The sequence below is a fragment of the Haliotis rubra genome, unplaced genomic scaffold (assembly GCF_003918875.1).
Source record: "Haliotis rubra isolate DU_JTF1 unplaced genomic scaffold, ASM391887v1 Scf33, whole genome shotgun sequence".
Lineage (NCBI taxonomy): Eukaryota > Metazoa > Mollusca > Gastropoda > Lepetellida > Haliotidae > Haliotis > Haliotis rubra.
Genome location: NW_025767002.1, coordinates 1,127,117 through 1,142,868, shown reverse-complemented (window position 1 = coordinate 1,142,868; position 15,752 = coordinate 1,127,117). Strand labels below are relative to the sequence as shown.

The following is a 15,752-nucleotide window of genomic DNA, read 5'->3' as shown; positions in this document are numbered from 1 at the left end:
AATCGAATCCGGCACATCTACTAGACTACCTCACTGAGAACTACTGCGACGGCAGCAGCAGCAGTAGTAGTAGCAGCAGTAGTAGCAGTAGCAGGAGTAGTAGTAGTAGTAGTAGTAGTAGTAGTGTAGTGTAGTGAGTTTAGTTTACGCCGCTATTAGCAATGTTCCAGCAATATCACAGCGGGGGACACCAGAAATGGGCTTCACACATTCTACCCATGTCGGGAATCGAACCCGGATCTTCGGCGTGACAAGCGAACGCTTTAACCACTAGGCTATCATACCGCCCCCAGTAGTAGTAGTAGTAGTAGTAGTAGTAGTAGTAGTAGTAGTGGTAGGTAGTAGTAGTAGTAGTAGTAGTAGTAGTAGTAGTAGCAGTGGTAGTAGTAGTAGTAGTAGCAGTAGAAGTAGTAGTAGTAGTAGTAGTAGTGGTAGTGGTAGTAGTAGGAGTGGTAGTAGTGGTAGTAGTAGTAGTAGTAGTAGTAGTAGCAGTAGCAGTAGTAGTAGCAGTGGTAGTAGTAGTAGTGGTAGTAGCAGTAACAGTAGCAGTGGTAGTAGTAGTAGTGGTAGTAGTGGTAGTGGTGGTAGTGTGGTAGTAGTAGTAGTAGTAGTAGCAGTGGTAGTAGTAGCAGTGGCAGTGTAGTAAGTAGTGGTAGTGGTAGTAGTAGTAGTGGTGGTAGTAGTAGTAGTAGTAGTAGCAGTGTAGTAGTAGTGGTAGCAGTAGCAGTGGTAGTAGTAGTAGTAGTAGTAGTGGTAGTAGCAGTAGCAGTGGTGGTAGTAGTAGTAGTGGTGAGTGGTAGCAGTAGTAGAGATGGTGGTAGTGGTAGTAGTAGTAGTAGTAGTGGTAGTAGTGGTAGTAGTAGCAGTGTAGTGGTAGTAGCAGTGGCAGTAGTAGTAGTAAGTAGTAGTAGTAGTAGCAGTAGCAGTAGTAGTAGTAGTAGCAGTGGTAGTAGTAGCAGTAGCAGTAGTAGTAGCAGTAGCAGTAACAGTGGTAGTAGTAGTAGTAGTAGTAGTGGTAGGAGTAGGAGTAGCAGTGGTAGTAGTAGCAGTAATAGTAGCAGTAACAGTGGTAGTAGTAGTAGTAGTAGTGGTAGGAGTAGGAGTAATAGTAGTAGCAGTGGTAGTAGTAGTAGTAGTAGCAGTAGCAGTGGTAGTAGTAGCAGTAGCAGTGGCAGTGGTAGTAGTAGTAGTAGAAGTAGAAGTAGTAGTAGCAGTAGCAGTAGTAGTAGTAGTAGCAGTGGTAGCAGTAGCAGTAGTAGTAGCAGTAGCAGTAACAGTGGTAGTAGTAGTAGTAGTAGTAGTAGTGGTAGGAGTAGGAGTAGCAGTGGTAGTAGTAGCAGTAATAGTAGCAGTAACAGTGGTAGTAGTAGTAGTGGTAGGAGTAGGAGTAGCAGTGGTAGAAGTGCAGTAGCAGTAGTAGTAGTAGTAGCAGTAGCAGTAGCAGTAGCAGTAGTAGTAGTAGCAGTAGCAGTAGTAGTAGTAGTAGCAGTAGTAGTAGTAGTAGCAGTAGCAGTAGTATTAGCAGTGGTAGTAGTAGCAGTAATAGTAGCAGTAACAGTAACAGTGGTAGTAGTAGTAGTAGTAGTAGTAGTAGTGGTAGGAGTAGTAGTAGTAGTAGTAGTAGCAGTGGTAGTAGTAGCAGTAGAAGTAGTAGTAGTGGTAGTAGTGGTAGTAGTAGTAGTAGTAGTAGTAGTAGTAGTAGTAGTAGTAGTAGTAGTAGTAGTAGTAGCAGTGGTAGTAGTAGTAGTAGCAGTAGCAGTAGAAGTAGTAGTAGTAGTGGTAGTGGTAGTAGTAGTAGCAGTAGCAGTGGTAGTAGTAGTAGTAGAAGTAGCAGTAGCAGTAGTAGTAATAGCAGTAGCAGTAGTAGTAGTAGTAGTAGTAGTAGTAGTAGGAGTAGTAGCAGTAGTAGTAGCAGTAGCGGTAGCAGTGGCAGTGGCAGTGGCAGTGGCAGTGGTAGTAGTAGTAGTAGTAGTAGTAGTAGTAGCAGCAGTAGTAGTAGTAGTAGTAGTAGTAGTAGTGGTAGTGGTGGTAGTTATGGCTACATTACTGTGTACAAACAACGCGGTTTATTGTGAGTTCTGACCAAGAATTACGTCCAGCCATGCAATGTAAACAACGTACACTGCTGGTCGACACGCACGGCGGACAATAACGCGAGAGAGAAAGAATTCGACCCTGTAAACCCACATTCAACTTTTTATGATGTGAATCTTATTCAAAAACATTTACTAAAAATAAATGGGACTCTCAGCAAGCGTTGGGATATCAATAGAAAGTTAAATAGCATTTATCTTTTTAATAGAAGTGTTAAAAGTTTTTTTCAATTATTCGTAATCCCTGCTCCGACAATGCTGTTGTCGCGTTTTGTTGCCTTCACAAAAGAATATAGCATAAAACATCCCATGAGCTGTATTTCCACAAAGACCTTGATCTCTGGCTTAACTTCACTTTTATAAGAGCACACCGTGCCCAACAGTGTCATTGTTGAAACGTCCAGTGCTTTGCCTATTCATATTTCAACAGCTCTACTTAAATCACTTAAAATATCGCAGATGTAGGGTGGTGAATTTGTTTAAATTTTGGACATCTTTGTGGCTGGTTGGGTTTTCCTCCCGGAAACCTGCAGGACATATATGACTATCTATGTTACTCAAAACATGTTAAGGAAACACCGATATTTTCGTATACTAGTATATTATAGTTTTTCCGTCATGACAGTTTATGGAAATATGAAACAGCAGTGTATACCTTAGCTTATTAGAGTATAGTATATATGAATATTTACTGATCAATCGTATTATTTATAAGCAAAAGCACTCAGCAATATTCCAGCTATATGGCGGCGGTCTGTAAATAATCGAGTCTGGACCAGACAATCCAGTGATCAACAGCATGAGCATCGATCTGCGCAATTGGGAACCGATGACATGTGTCAACCAAGTCAGCGAACCTGACCACCCGATCCCGTTAGTCGCCTCTAACGACAAGCATGGATTACTGAAGGTGCATTCTGACCCGGACCTTTACGGGTTTGCACACTGTGGAGAGTAATCATATTCCGTTTATTGTATCTTTGAAATACAGAAGGAAAGTTCTTTTGCAATAATGTCTTTTTGTGTGTTTTGGCAGAGATTTCGGCATATCAGCTTCAGCGCGAGAATTAATCACTCATATGGTGTCTTCGAATTAGGTTCGTGATAACAGTGAATATCTTCAATTCATACGGGTTCAACTCAAAAATGGTAAAACTGCTATGCATATATTATCCAGGTTTGGGGATAAAATAACCACAAACGAATATATACATTACAACCATAATATTCTAGACAACGACAGGATATTTTCTGTACAATTAAATATACCACTAAAAGAGACGACAGATCATAAAACTCCTATACGTATCGATTTATATAGAGGTGAGGGCGAGGGTAGCCTAGCGTTAAAGCGTTCGCTCGTCACGACCTGGGTTCGATTGCCCACATAGGTACAATGTGTGAAGTCATTTGCCAATATTGAAATATTGCTTAAAGCGGCGTAAAATCATAATAACTCACTCACTCATCTGAAGGTGAAATCTGATAATTTACATGCATAATACACAATTTCGTTGTCTCCCGTCGTGATATTGCTGGAATATTGCAAAAACGACGTAAAACCCAACCCACTCACTCACAATTTTGTTACAAAAATAATACGATGATACAGAGTCATATAACCATCACATTACACGGCGATCTAGTTGGACTTGCGTCGATTCAACATTGTTTTTTCCGCATTAATTTAAATATACGACCCCCCTCCTTGACAAACGACGTCACAGAGGCACTAAATATGTGGTGGTAAGTATAGCTTATTAGACCCAGCTGAAGTGAATTCAAATCTCTTTGTCTCCGTGTTTTCGGCTGTAGAAGCATGGCCTCCATCTGTTTTGCACTGCGTGTTACGACCGTGCGTGTCTGACACATACGCCGCGACTAAAGGCTTCGTCGAACGTAAGAACAAGATCCTCGTGTGTATTAGATTCAAATAAACCTTTGCAGCCTGCTTGTAAACTTACACTGTAAAACCAGGGCGACGCCCAGAACTCAATCCTCTCTGCTTAATACCGCATTACTACACTCGAGTGATCGGAAATAGGCCTCAACCTTCGAGGTTACGATAGGCTCGTCTCTGTAGAACTCTTTATTGTATATTTGACATACGAGCAGGTGCCCTTTGTTGAACGAACCTACTTTACCCTTCCCATAACACAGTGACCTCTGAACCCGGTTGTTCATACGAAGCGTTGAAAAGGATTTCAAGATATATGCATATATGATGTACACTCAAGAACACTTGTATCTGTAGAGTGTTTCTGTGGACGCAACAGTTTTACAATCTGTGTATGTTTTAAATATTCAAATCTAATTTAAATCTGTAAGAATATATTTCTTTAACATTTAAATGTATTTTAAAAATGTAGATTTAAACGTGTGTTAATTTAATAAAGCGCACGTAAAATGGCAATATATTTATTTTTGACTCGTAATGTTATCATTCATAACAGTTTGTTTGCATCATTACACTTTGAGGCTGGGCTGTGCATGACTGACGCTTTTCATAAGGCCTGACACTTTTGAAACTGGTAAATTTCGCTTAAATGTAACACGAGGAATTTGCCTCAAGCTCGACAAAGGTGAAACCCCAAAGATGTCAAACAGAGCAAGGATAAGTGTTGTGTTTTATGCATGTAGGTTTCGGTGGTGTACAGTGAACGGCTGCTGTATGAACGCGAAAGGGTTGCTTGTGTCTCTCAGTAGACATACGTGGAGATGATGTTATCTCCGGAATGGGCCAAGCCTATCCGGGCCGTATATTGATACATAAGTGGCACTTGTTAATCAGAGGCCTTTGCTCCTGTATGTAACCTTCACAAGAGGTCTGGGGATGGTATGTGCCTCTCTGTCTCATTCACTACCCCACCCCCCCTCCCTCTCTCTCTCTCCTCTCTCGTACACTCTCTTTGTCTCTCTTTCACAATCCATTTAACTCCTACACCCTCTCTCTCTCTCTCTCTCTCTCTCTCTCTCTCTCTCTCTCTCTCTCTCTCTCTCTCTCTCTCTCTCTCTCTCTCTCTCTCTCTCTCTCTCTCTCTCTCTCTCTCTCTCTCTCTCTCTCTCTCTCCAGTATATATACACAGACTTATCTTTCAAAAACATCCATGTGGCGATACCTTTAGAATCAACAAAAATAGTAGTTATCAGATGTTATACCTTATGTAATACTTGAGCGCATTGGTCATGGTTTATCACAGATGTTGGTTTATGACATCCGCTTTGTGTTTAGTGGACAGAACCGGGAGACCTACAACCGCATTCCATCAGCTGCACATGTGGCGTCTCTGTGTATATTATACATACCGTTCCACATGACTGAGCTTTTAAGTATTATTCATGGGACATGTGTAGCTACCCTCCTCCTCATCATCATAATAATCACCCTTAATCATGTACATCATCACCCGAAACATTAACAACATTGTAATCAGTGTCGTCATTATCACCACTACCACCACCATCATCATCGTCGTCGTCGTCACCACAATCATTGTCACCGGCACAGCTATTGCCATCCATATCACAATTAAAACACTTTCACAACCACCTACATCATCATCATCATCATCATCATCATCATCATCAACGTCGTCATCATCGTTATCACCACCATCACATTCACTGGTGGCCCTAGCGCAATTAGCCGAGCGGAGTTGCGTCCCTTAGAAGTGATCACGCGTTTCATCAATAATAATAATAATAATAATAATAATAGCATGTTTGTAATGCGCTGTTTTCCATGTAAAACATGCTCAAAGCGCAAGACATAGAAGTATATACAAAACAGACACTAAGAGAGAATAAAATATCAGAGATACATGGAAACAATTCAATGAATTATCGTTTGCACTCATAGGCTAATCTGAAGAAGTGAGTCTTTAGTAAGGATTTAAAATGAGAAAGTTCTGTACAGTCACGTAGATATTGAGGCAGTTGATTCCAGATTGTAGAGGCTGCATATGAAAAGGACCTTTAACCATATGTAGACGTCCTCACAGTGGGGATAACGAGGGAACGTTTATCCTGAGAACGGAGAGAGCGAGATGGGCGGTGCTGTGTGAGGGACTGGACCTGATACGAAGGTGAGGTGAGGTGAAATTTGGTTTAACGTCGTGCTTGAGAATATTTCGCTCATAAGACGACGTGCATGCGTGTGTATGTGTATATGCGGCTGCTTGTACTAGTCCAGACTTAAGCTGGTTTTATAGTGCTAGCTCACTGAGATACCATGCCGCAGTGAAGCATGAATACCCCACTCAGACACAGTATACTGACTCCGAGCCGACCAGTCCTTGTTGTATCCATTAATGCCGAGCGCCAGACAGGGACCAACAAGTACCATATTTTAACGTCTTTTGGTATGACGCGGTTGGGGATCGAACCCGCGACCTTCCGCTCTCCGGGCGGACGCTCTAACCACTACACCACGGAGGCGGCTGATACGAAGGGGCAGATCCAGACAGACAGTGGAAAGTGAGGCACAGAAGCTTGAATTGAATCCTATAGTGAATGGGCAGCCAGTGTAAAGAATGTAGGAGTTTCAGAGCGTCATCAGATTTACGTGACTGGGTCACTACACGTGCAGCTGCGTGCAATATGGTCAAGTGAGTGAGTAGTTAGTGAGTGTGTATGGTTTTACACCGCTTTTAGCAATATTCCAGCAATATCACGGCGGGGGACACCAGAAATGGGCTCCACACATTGTACCCATGTGAGGAATCGAACCCGGATCTTCGGCGTCACGAATCAACTATTTAACCACTAGGCTACCCCACAGCCCCTTTACTGGATGGAGTACGCTATGCATGTTTGCCTAGCAAACTCCATGTGAATTGCCTCAGAAGAAAGTTAATGTACACACAGATGTCTAAAACAGTTTGTGAAAAAAATATCATAAAATAAAATTAAAAATGTCCCACGCCTGATGTTACTTCACGTTAGTCTGCTACACCAGGTGCACGAGTCATGTGTGGAAGACACTCATCATTATTCATGTTCAGGGAGCAATACGGGCCCTGTTCTCAGTAGGGGGGACCGGGGTCAATTGTAACACTTTTTACTTAAGTTCTTGTAATTCGTTATTAGTCGACCGCTAACAAAGTCTATCGGTACTAACTGATACATTAGCTTCTTGGCTTTAAACCTCGTAGTCATTTAAAGTTCACGATCATGTCGTTACAAAGTTATTACGTATCAAATGCAATGAATGCAAGTGTTACAATTGACCCCTAGCACGGGGCAATTGTAACAGGTGGATGGGGCAATTGTAACAAAGAAGGTTCCAATGTAAGAATCTGTTTATTTTCCAAATAAAATCAAAATAAAATGTGGAAAGATGTTACCTTGATCAATTGAGGTGGAAATGGATTAATATTAAACCTTTGTCACCGTCGACATTTAAAATGTTTTTAGTTTAAAATTCTTGTTTTCGTATGCACAAAATATTATACAAAGACTAACACCAAAAACTTTCACCCGAGGGCCAATACTATCAACATAAGACTGAAAATGTTCTACTATGATGAAACTAGTAAAGAACTAACATAAAACCGACATCATAATTTGCTTCATCATCATAACATAAGGGAAAATTACATGGGGGCAGTTGTAACACAGTGTTACATTTGCCCCCGATGCTCGTAGCCATGTTTCATGCCACGTCACATGTTAACAACTTTGGGCTTCTCAAATATTTCTACTTCAAAATAAGTCGTAATGACTCAATTTTACACTTGAAAAGTTAATTTCATACCAAGCAACATTTACTGCATTAAGAACGTTTTATTACGTTTTGTGAAAAATTTACTTTCTTATGTCAAAAAAGATTTTTCGTCTACTGTATCTCGCCATGAGCGATCAGCTGAAAAACGCCCGGATGTGTACCGTAGGAAAGCAAAGGGAAATAACTCTACTTACCTACATTATGCTTGAGCGAAATCTTTTAGAGTAATCGTCCTTGTTACAATTGCCCCATGTTACGATTGAACCCGGTCTCCCCTATAGGCTGTATAGTAGATTTCCGCTTGAGTCGTAACAGTGCATTTCGTACACTTGATAACGCTAGTTAATATCCGGTTGAAACCATGAAGTTACGGTTAAAACTGGTCTTCAGCATCCCATGGTAACGGGTGATGGTTGCCACGACTTCCCATATGCGCAGACCTGTGGAGTGAGCCAGTATGGTTTTACGCCGCTTTTAGCAATATTCCAGCAATATCACGGCGGGGACATCAGAAATGGGCTTCACACATTGTACCCATGTGGGATACCCGTGAAGGTCCGGGTTAGAATATTGATCTTCAGTAACCCATGCTTGTCGTAAGAGGATACTAACGGGATCGGGTGGTCAGGCTCGCTGTATTGGTTGACACATGTCATCGGTTCCCAATTGCGCAGGTCGGTGCTCATGCTGTTGATCACTGGATTGTCAGGTCCAGACTTCATTATTTACAGACAGCTGCCAAATAGCTGGAATATTGCTGAGTGCGGCGTAAATTTAAACTCACTCGCTTATTTATATGACCTTAATACATGTTCTTTTCTATGCCACGCAATGATGTGGAAAAGAAATAATTTAACACTGTATCCACACACGTGAGTGCGCGCGCGCGTGTGTGTGTGTGTATGTGTGTGTGTGTGTTTCCGTTAACTAACACTTGTGATCACCAGGATGACGCTGCGATTCTGTCTCCCCATCCTATGCTAACTACGATCTGATGGATATCGATAGAACATCACAGCGAGTGTTGCTTAGGGGACAAGTCACGTCACTTTTAATGCCGCTTCCACAGCCGTGACGGGACTGGGTCGCGGGGCAACGACAAAGTGGGTGTACATACATATATGCCACGATATGATGAATTGTCGCTCTTGACATTAATCTCGTCTTCTCCGACAGCCCAGCTCTCAAATATGCTGTTACACCCATTATGAATTAGATATTAGCCCCGTGCCTGCGTCGTACATTCGGCTTGCCGTGTAACTCCCGACTTCGGTTTAACTCTGGGACAGCCTTATTCACATTCGTTGGACAGACTTGCCGCTCAAGACTCCAAGCGTTAGCGGACGCGAGGCTGCATCAATCGCCTGACTAAACAACCACGCCCAATGTAAGCAAACAAACTTTGCATCGCGAATTTGTATGGCGTGTGTCGATGGCAGTTTAGTGACATAAGTCGCTAGTCGACGCTGCACATATTAATAACCCAGATACATGGCCCAATCGTTCGATGCGTCTCTTTTCTGTGAACACAGCACACGCTGTGGGTCGAGCGCGAACAGCACACGCTGAGAACTGTACCCTCACTTCGTCACAGTGTAAGGGGAAGTGATCTCAGCACAGACGCGATTGGTCAGGCTCGGAGCGGTATTCCCAACAGTTTGAGTTCACAGTCGAGCTATGGATTGAGGACCGTGTACAGGACTTCGCTTCAGTCATCGGGGTCAATGTTGACAATTTATGATCGTAATTTGGTGGGGCCCGGCTCACGGTCGGACCCCCAGATACCCACCGACCCACCCACACGGATTATAACCAGAAGGAGGGAGCATAAACTACTTACAGTTTGACAATTCAAAAATATATATGCCGGCGTTCAAGTGGAATCGGTTCGGATATATAACGGGTGGTACACCCAGTGTTCTTGTATCCAAGACTGTAGGTGACGACAGCATCAACGTCTCCATCTACCGACCCCTGGGTCTACTACTGTAAACTAGGTGTGACGCCGTCTTGGTATGGCAAGTGACTACCCCAGGATTCAGACCGCGTCAGCTGTTCTAGGGCAAATCCTCCTAGTCTGTGTGATACTTATCAACGCCAAAGTAAGTAATGCGAGGCTGGGATTTGCTTCTGAGTCTCAAACACCTGGATATACCCCCTTACATGTTTTTTATGCAGCCACCAAACCCGAGGATTTAATCAAGTTGTCACAGGTTTGCCTTGACACCGGGTGTCGATTATGGCAACCCGGTAAATCACGTTTATCCTGACACTAGGTGTTACATTGTCTTTCAAATACTTTGCATGTGTATGTTGGTCGGGTTTTCTTACTGTTTCACACTTATGTTTATTGCAGGTTTGTATCGACACCGGGTGTCTTATTGTCTTTCAAACCTACGACCATCACACGTTTATAGTGGTCGGGTTTTCTTACTCTGTTTCATCCTGATGTTTATTGCAGGTTTGTATCCACACGGGTGTCTCATTGTTTATCTTGACACCGGGTGTCGCCTTGTCTTTCACGCCTACGATTGTTACAGGTATTTTATGTAAGGGAGTGAGCGCACGGCCCCTGCTGGGCTGTTTCTGTCACCGGTTTCCTCAAAGCGTGTTTATGCTCCTACTTTATTGCAGAACAAAGACTCGCTGTAGTAAATGTTCATGTGACCAGCGGAATGCGAGCCACGTATTTATAACTGAACTGCATGAATGAACACTGATAACTGTACGCGCCATCATCACTGCGACGTAATGTGATGTTGCCTCATCCAAAGTCGGTATCCGTGTAAAGTGGGTCACTGTGATGATAATCACAAAATATTAATAATTATCATTTTAAAGCAGGGGTTATGGATTATTATTTTTATTAGAATGAATATTATAGTTAAACATTTACATATTAAAGGATAAAATGTATAGTGTATTATTATATTATGATTATTATTTGTTTTCGCGATTATTATTACCATTAGTCTTGTGTATTAGCAATCCTGTTCATTTCAAATTCATTCGTGAGAAGTTTTAAATTTATAAGTGCATTTGGGCCATTATTTTGAAGATAATAATAATACAAGGATGAGGTTAACAATGACGATGATGATGATGATGATGATGATGATGATGGGGCACCGTGACAAGTTATAGTAAGTCGCTTAAATCTTTGTATTAATCACACTTTTTCTGATAACGATTATGGATGTCCGTCTAACTACCGAACCCCCTAACCTCCAAAACGCTGCCCCCAATAGAAGCATCAGCTGACACTTGATCTCTACAGCACCACATCAAGCAAATCATCCCGCAGTTCAAACGCAGGAATCATTCCCCCAAAACGCGTATGTGTCCGAATGAATAGGTCTGTGAGTGTTCGCCCGTGAAGTGTAGAATCTTGGTTGTGGAACCCCGACGCCTGTACTTTTGTCCCACGCGGTGCCGAGATGCAGATCCTAGGATGGCTGATCCCGAAATACGGAGTCCAGACAACTTACCCACTTATACATCTCAATGCTGTTGAATATGAACGATTGTACAAGTTAACGCTAACCATATACCCTCCACTCCCGTGGAGCTTAGTCGCCAGAACAGTTCTATCGCAAGGAATTGGAGACTGGCCTTCATTGATGCGAAGTGCTTACTCTAGTTTTTTTTTAACATTCTACGAGTTTCAACTTACGTTGAGAGGGAGTGGTGTACGTTCTCGAGTTTCACACCAGCTCTCAGCGTTTTTATCCCTGTGTTAGACACGGAATGTTGATGGCTGCTAACAATATAAGCAGTATCGACCGAGGAAGTGAAGCCCGAACGGCCACGACCTTGTCCGCAATGGCTGAAGCCGCCGAGAGAGGGCGTGGTCGCTTCCCAACAAAACATCCTGCGATAAAAAGCATTACCGCTAGATCGAGCTGTCATATCCGGCGAAATGGCTTATATCGTCTGCTTCACACGAGCAGACGTGAAATGCGAGCCGTCTGCCCCTGTGGAAGAACCCCCCTTCCCTCTCTCCCCCACCTCCCGATGTCCAGCGTGTGTTCTGCTAATGACCCAACACCATGCACCAGTGGCTATTTAAACGTCACGCCCATTCCAACCTCTGACCTCCAGCCGCAGTTTTCTGATTGACCCAGATGTATATAAACTTTAAAAAGTTCCACCAGGGCACATGTACTCTTGTTTATTTTGAAAACAGTCGAGCGAGAGAAAGATTCCCATGCTTGTGAAATGGCAGACACATTTCGTTTCACACAACATAACGACTTTAGCGTGAATCTCGCTCCTCGCCGTTCATAACGGTTTATATTCATAGCTACAAAGACAGCTTTTGCACTGGGAAGGCTTTGAGGCCGCCGTGGCCAAGTCTGTGGCTACGCGAATATCTCAACGCACGAATCTAGAGTATGTGGGTGTGTCAGAGAAACAATACGGAGTGCCTCTCACCGCCACTATTAATAGGGCCTAGTTATTAATCCGGCTGTGTAACGCTTAACGGACAAGTATTTGTCGGAGAGAAATGGAGCTATGCTGTGCAATTGCTAGCTACATTGACCGAGAGGTCACCAAACCTCTTCTTTTCAACATTTTTTGCATTCTCCTAATATTTCGTATTTATATCAATTGATAACCCACACCTAAGATCACATCTTGCTGCGAGTAGATTACAGGGTTTATGTTCGGTTTAGCTCATGTACTTTTAGATACGGACGATTTACACCCAACATCCTTGTGACCGAAATTTCAATTTTGCTTACATCTGAATCGAATAACTGGATATCGGTGTACAAGCAAAGAATTATTTCAGTGTCCCGTAGTTCTCCTGATTCATTATCGTTGAAGAATGAAAACCGACAGAGAAACAGTCAAGTCTCAATGACAGGCAATGTTTACATATTCTAGATTACATACCCGATGGAGCTATGTGTATCAAAACTCATTGTTCACTCCTAAAATGTGTCTTATCTGTTTATATGTAATGATATTAGGTTCGGAAAGGGACACATAAACATTGTAAAAACGTTTGTCGATTTTTAAAAAGCTGATATAACTTACAGTGATACTTAAATTTTGTAATTTGTTCTTAAAATTGCGGTGAAATTCGCGTTTAATGAATTACTATTGTGAAGGCGAATATTTCAACTTAATCAATATATGTAGTATAGAATGTTGTGTTTTGTTTAAACAAATGCTAGCATGTCTTGTTAAGCAATCGTTCGCGTTTCATTAAATGTGTTTTGCTTATTGCCTATAGCACACATATGGCGATTGCTTCTTATTATCGATTAAGGTATATTTGGAATGTATACAAAGTTTGTTACCAGAAAAAAAAGGATATAGAAAAAACACTGCTAGACCAAAGTACATGTATTATCGGATTTTCATCTTGCCCACATCACTACCAAACATTCCGCTTCACTATCAAACATCCACCTCACTACCAAACATCCCCCTTTTTAATACCAAACACCTCGCCATACTAACAAACATCCACCTCACTGCCAAACATCCCCCTTTCATCCACCTCACTAACAAACATCCAAACATCCCCTTTTCTAATACTAACAAAACACCTCGCCATACTAACCAAACATCCACCTCACTGCCAAACACCCCCATTTTTTAATACCAAACATCCCCCCTTTCTCCATACTAACAAACATCCACCTCACTGCCAAACATCCCCCTTTTTAATACCAAACACCTCGCCATACTAACAAACATCCACCTCACTACCAAACATCCCCCTTTTTAATACCAAACACCTCGCCATACTAACAAACATCCACCTCACTACCAAACATCCCCTTTTTAATACCAAACACCTCGCCATACTAACAAACATCCACCTCACTGCCAAACAACCCCCTTTTTAAACCAAACACCTCGCCATACTAACAAACATCCACTTCACTGCCAAACATCCCGCCTCGTCATTTTTTCGTCTTACAAGAACAGTATTGTGGTTTTATTCCTTCTTTCTTTACTCTATGAAATACACATATGTAGAGGGTAATGTCCGAGTAACTCTCCATTCCTTAAAAATAATGGAGCCGAGGCCCCGGAGGGGCCGAGGCACATTATTTTTAAGGAATGGAGAGTTACGAGGATATTACCCTGCTTAAATTACATTCAAAGAACTGGGGAAATTTCTGTTATCAAAATTAAATGTCAAAATGACAAAATGAAGGCTTTAATTTGAAACTGGTACACATCGCTCCATTCCCGAAAAGTAATGGAGCGAGCAAACAATGGAATGACGTCACAAATGTAATTTAAAGTTAGGATATTGCTGAGTTTGGCATTAAACAAGAAATAAATCCCCCTAAAACAGGTAATGTGGTCAACCCCCTCCAACAGTTTATTTAAAAGAAGTATAAATAATATATGATTATGAATGCCTTCCGACCCCTGAGTTTAAACAGATGGATGGAAATGTGATAACGGGTGTATTGAAGACTTGTAGAAAGAACGTCACGGGTGGATATTATCAGTTCAGTGTGGCAATCTCATATTGTACTTGCACTCTTGGAGGAGCGATTGTTAAAGCATTTGTTCGTCACACTGACCAATCGGAATTTATTCACTGCATCCGGGTAAGATATATTAAGTCCATTGTTAATCAAGATTGATTTATCTGCCATCATAATCCTAGAAATCCCTTAAGTGGTGTACAGCCTCACTAACACTGTGTACAATGTTATTGTGAAGTTAAACGTGTTTCTAGTCAGTTTAACTGACGGCCAAGAGTTCGAACGTAATACAACTTACCATCAGTGTGCGAAATAGCCACTGGCCTGCTAGCCCGTGGATAGTAAAAATCCAATAGGGCCAGTAAATCTTCACAGTCACTGGTCCGACTGGCTAGTGAATTTTCATGGGGTCATTTTGTAAATATATCACTCTCTCTCCTACTTGTTAAGTAAGTTATAATACACTTTTATATCATGCAAGATTATGGCCTGATAAAAATGTTCACCATATTAGCAGATTAATGATGAAACCCGTGTCCACATTCAAATTTCGGGCAAGTGAATTATTTTGTGGGCTAGTAACTTTCAGGCATAGCTAGCCCGACTGGCTAGCAAAATTTGGAAACTATTTCGCGCACTGCTTACTACGCATTAGTGCGAGATGCTGATACCTTCCTCGCGAGAGCCGGTATTTTTATATGGTAAATGTCGATTGGACAATCAGTTTTTAGTTTCTTAACTTTGTCTTATCGACTTTGTAAACTTTGATTTGAGCTGAAGATAACGTACATGGGTCGTGTTCCTTGGAGAATATATTTTAGATTCTTTGTAATACATTTAGGAATATTTAAGTATTTTTGACGACATCGCACTTAAGGTTTACGGTATTTAAAAGGAATAGGCTGAAATATAAATGCTGAACTGTTCAGGTTGTTGGGTTCAGTCGGCTGTTGGTTGCATACTCCCCATGGAGTTGGGAATACAATCACTGACCCCTTGACTGAAAAATGTGGTAACTAGTTCTACAAACTTTTGTTTTCTTCTTCTATACTTCTCTTTCTTCGTTACTCCTTCTGTACTTTGGTTACTTCTTCTGTTCTTTTTACTTCTTCTATACTTCTTTGACCCGTGAATATCCGGGTTAGAATATTGATCTTCAGCAACCCATGCTTGACGCAAGAGGCGACTAACGGGATCGGGTGGTCAGGTTCGCTGACTTGGTTGACACATGTCATCGGTTCCCAGTTGCGCAGATCGATGCTCATGCTGTTGATCACTGGATTGTCTGGTCCAGACCCGATTATTTACAGACCGCCGTCATATAGCTGGAATTTTGCTGTGCGCCGCGTAAAACTATGCTTACTCACTCTATACTTCTTTTTCTTCTATACTTTCTTTACTTCTTCTATATATTTTTACTTCTTCTTTTACACTTCTTTTTCTTCTTTACTTCAATACTTTCTTTACTTCTTC

The 15,752-nt window shown here is 41.8% G+C and overlaps 1 protein-coding gene across 1 annotated transcript in view; it reads left to right on the top strand.

Annotated features, from left to right (window-relative positions):
* The first annotated feature begins 9,152 nt into the window (after positions 1-9,152).
* The window catches only part of LOC124284103, a 156,665-nt gene continuing 150,065 nt past the window's right edge, over positions 9,153-15,752 (top strand). Inside the window, exon 1 of the mRNA XM_046720161.1 lies at positions 9,153-9,920. Within this exon, the coding sequence (XP_046576117.1) occupies positions 9,834-9,920 (87 nt within the window). The 5' untranslated portion in view covers positions 9,153-9,833. The remainder of the gene's footprint in view (positions 9,921-15,752) is intronic.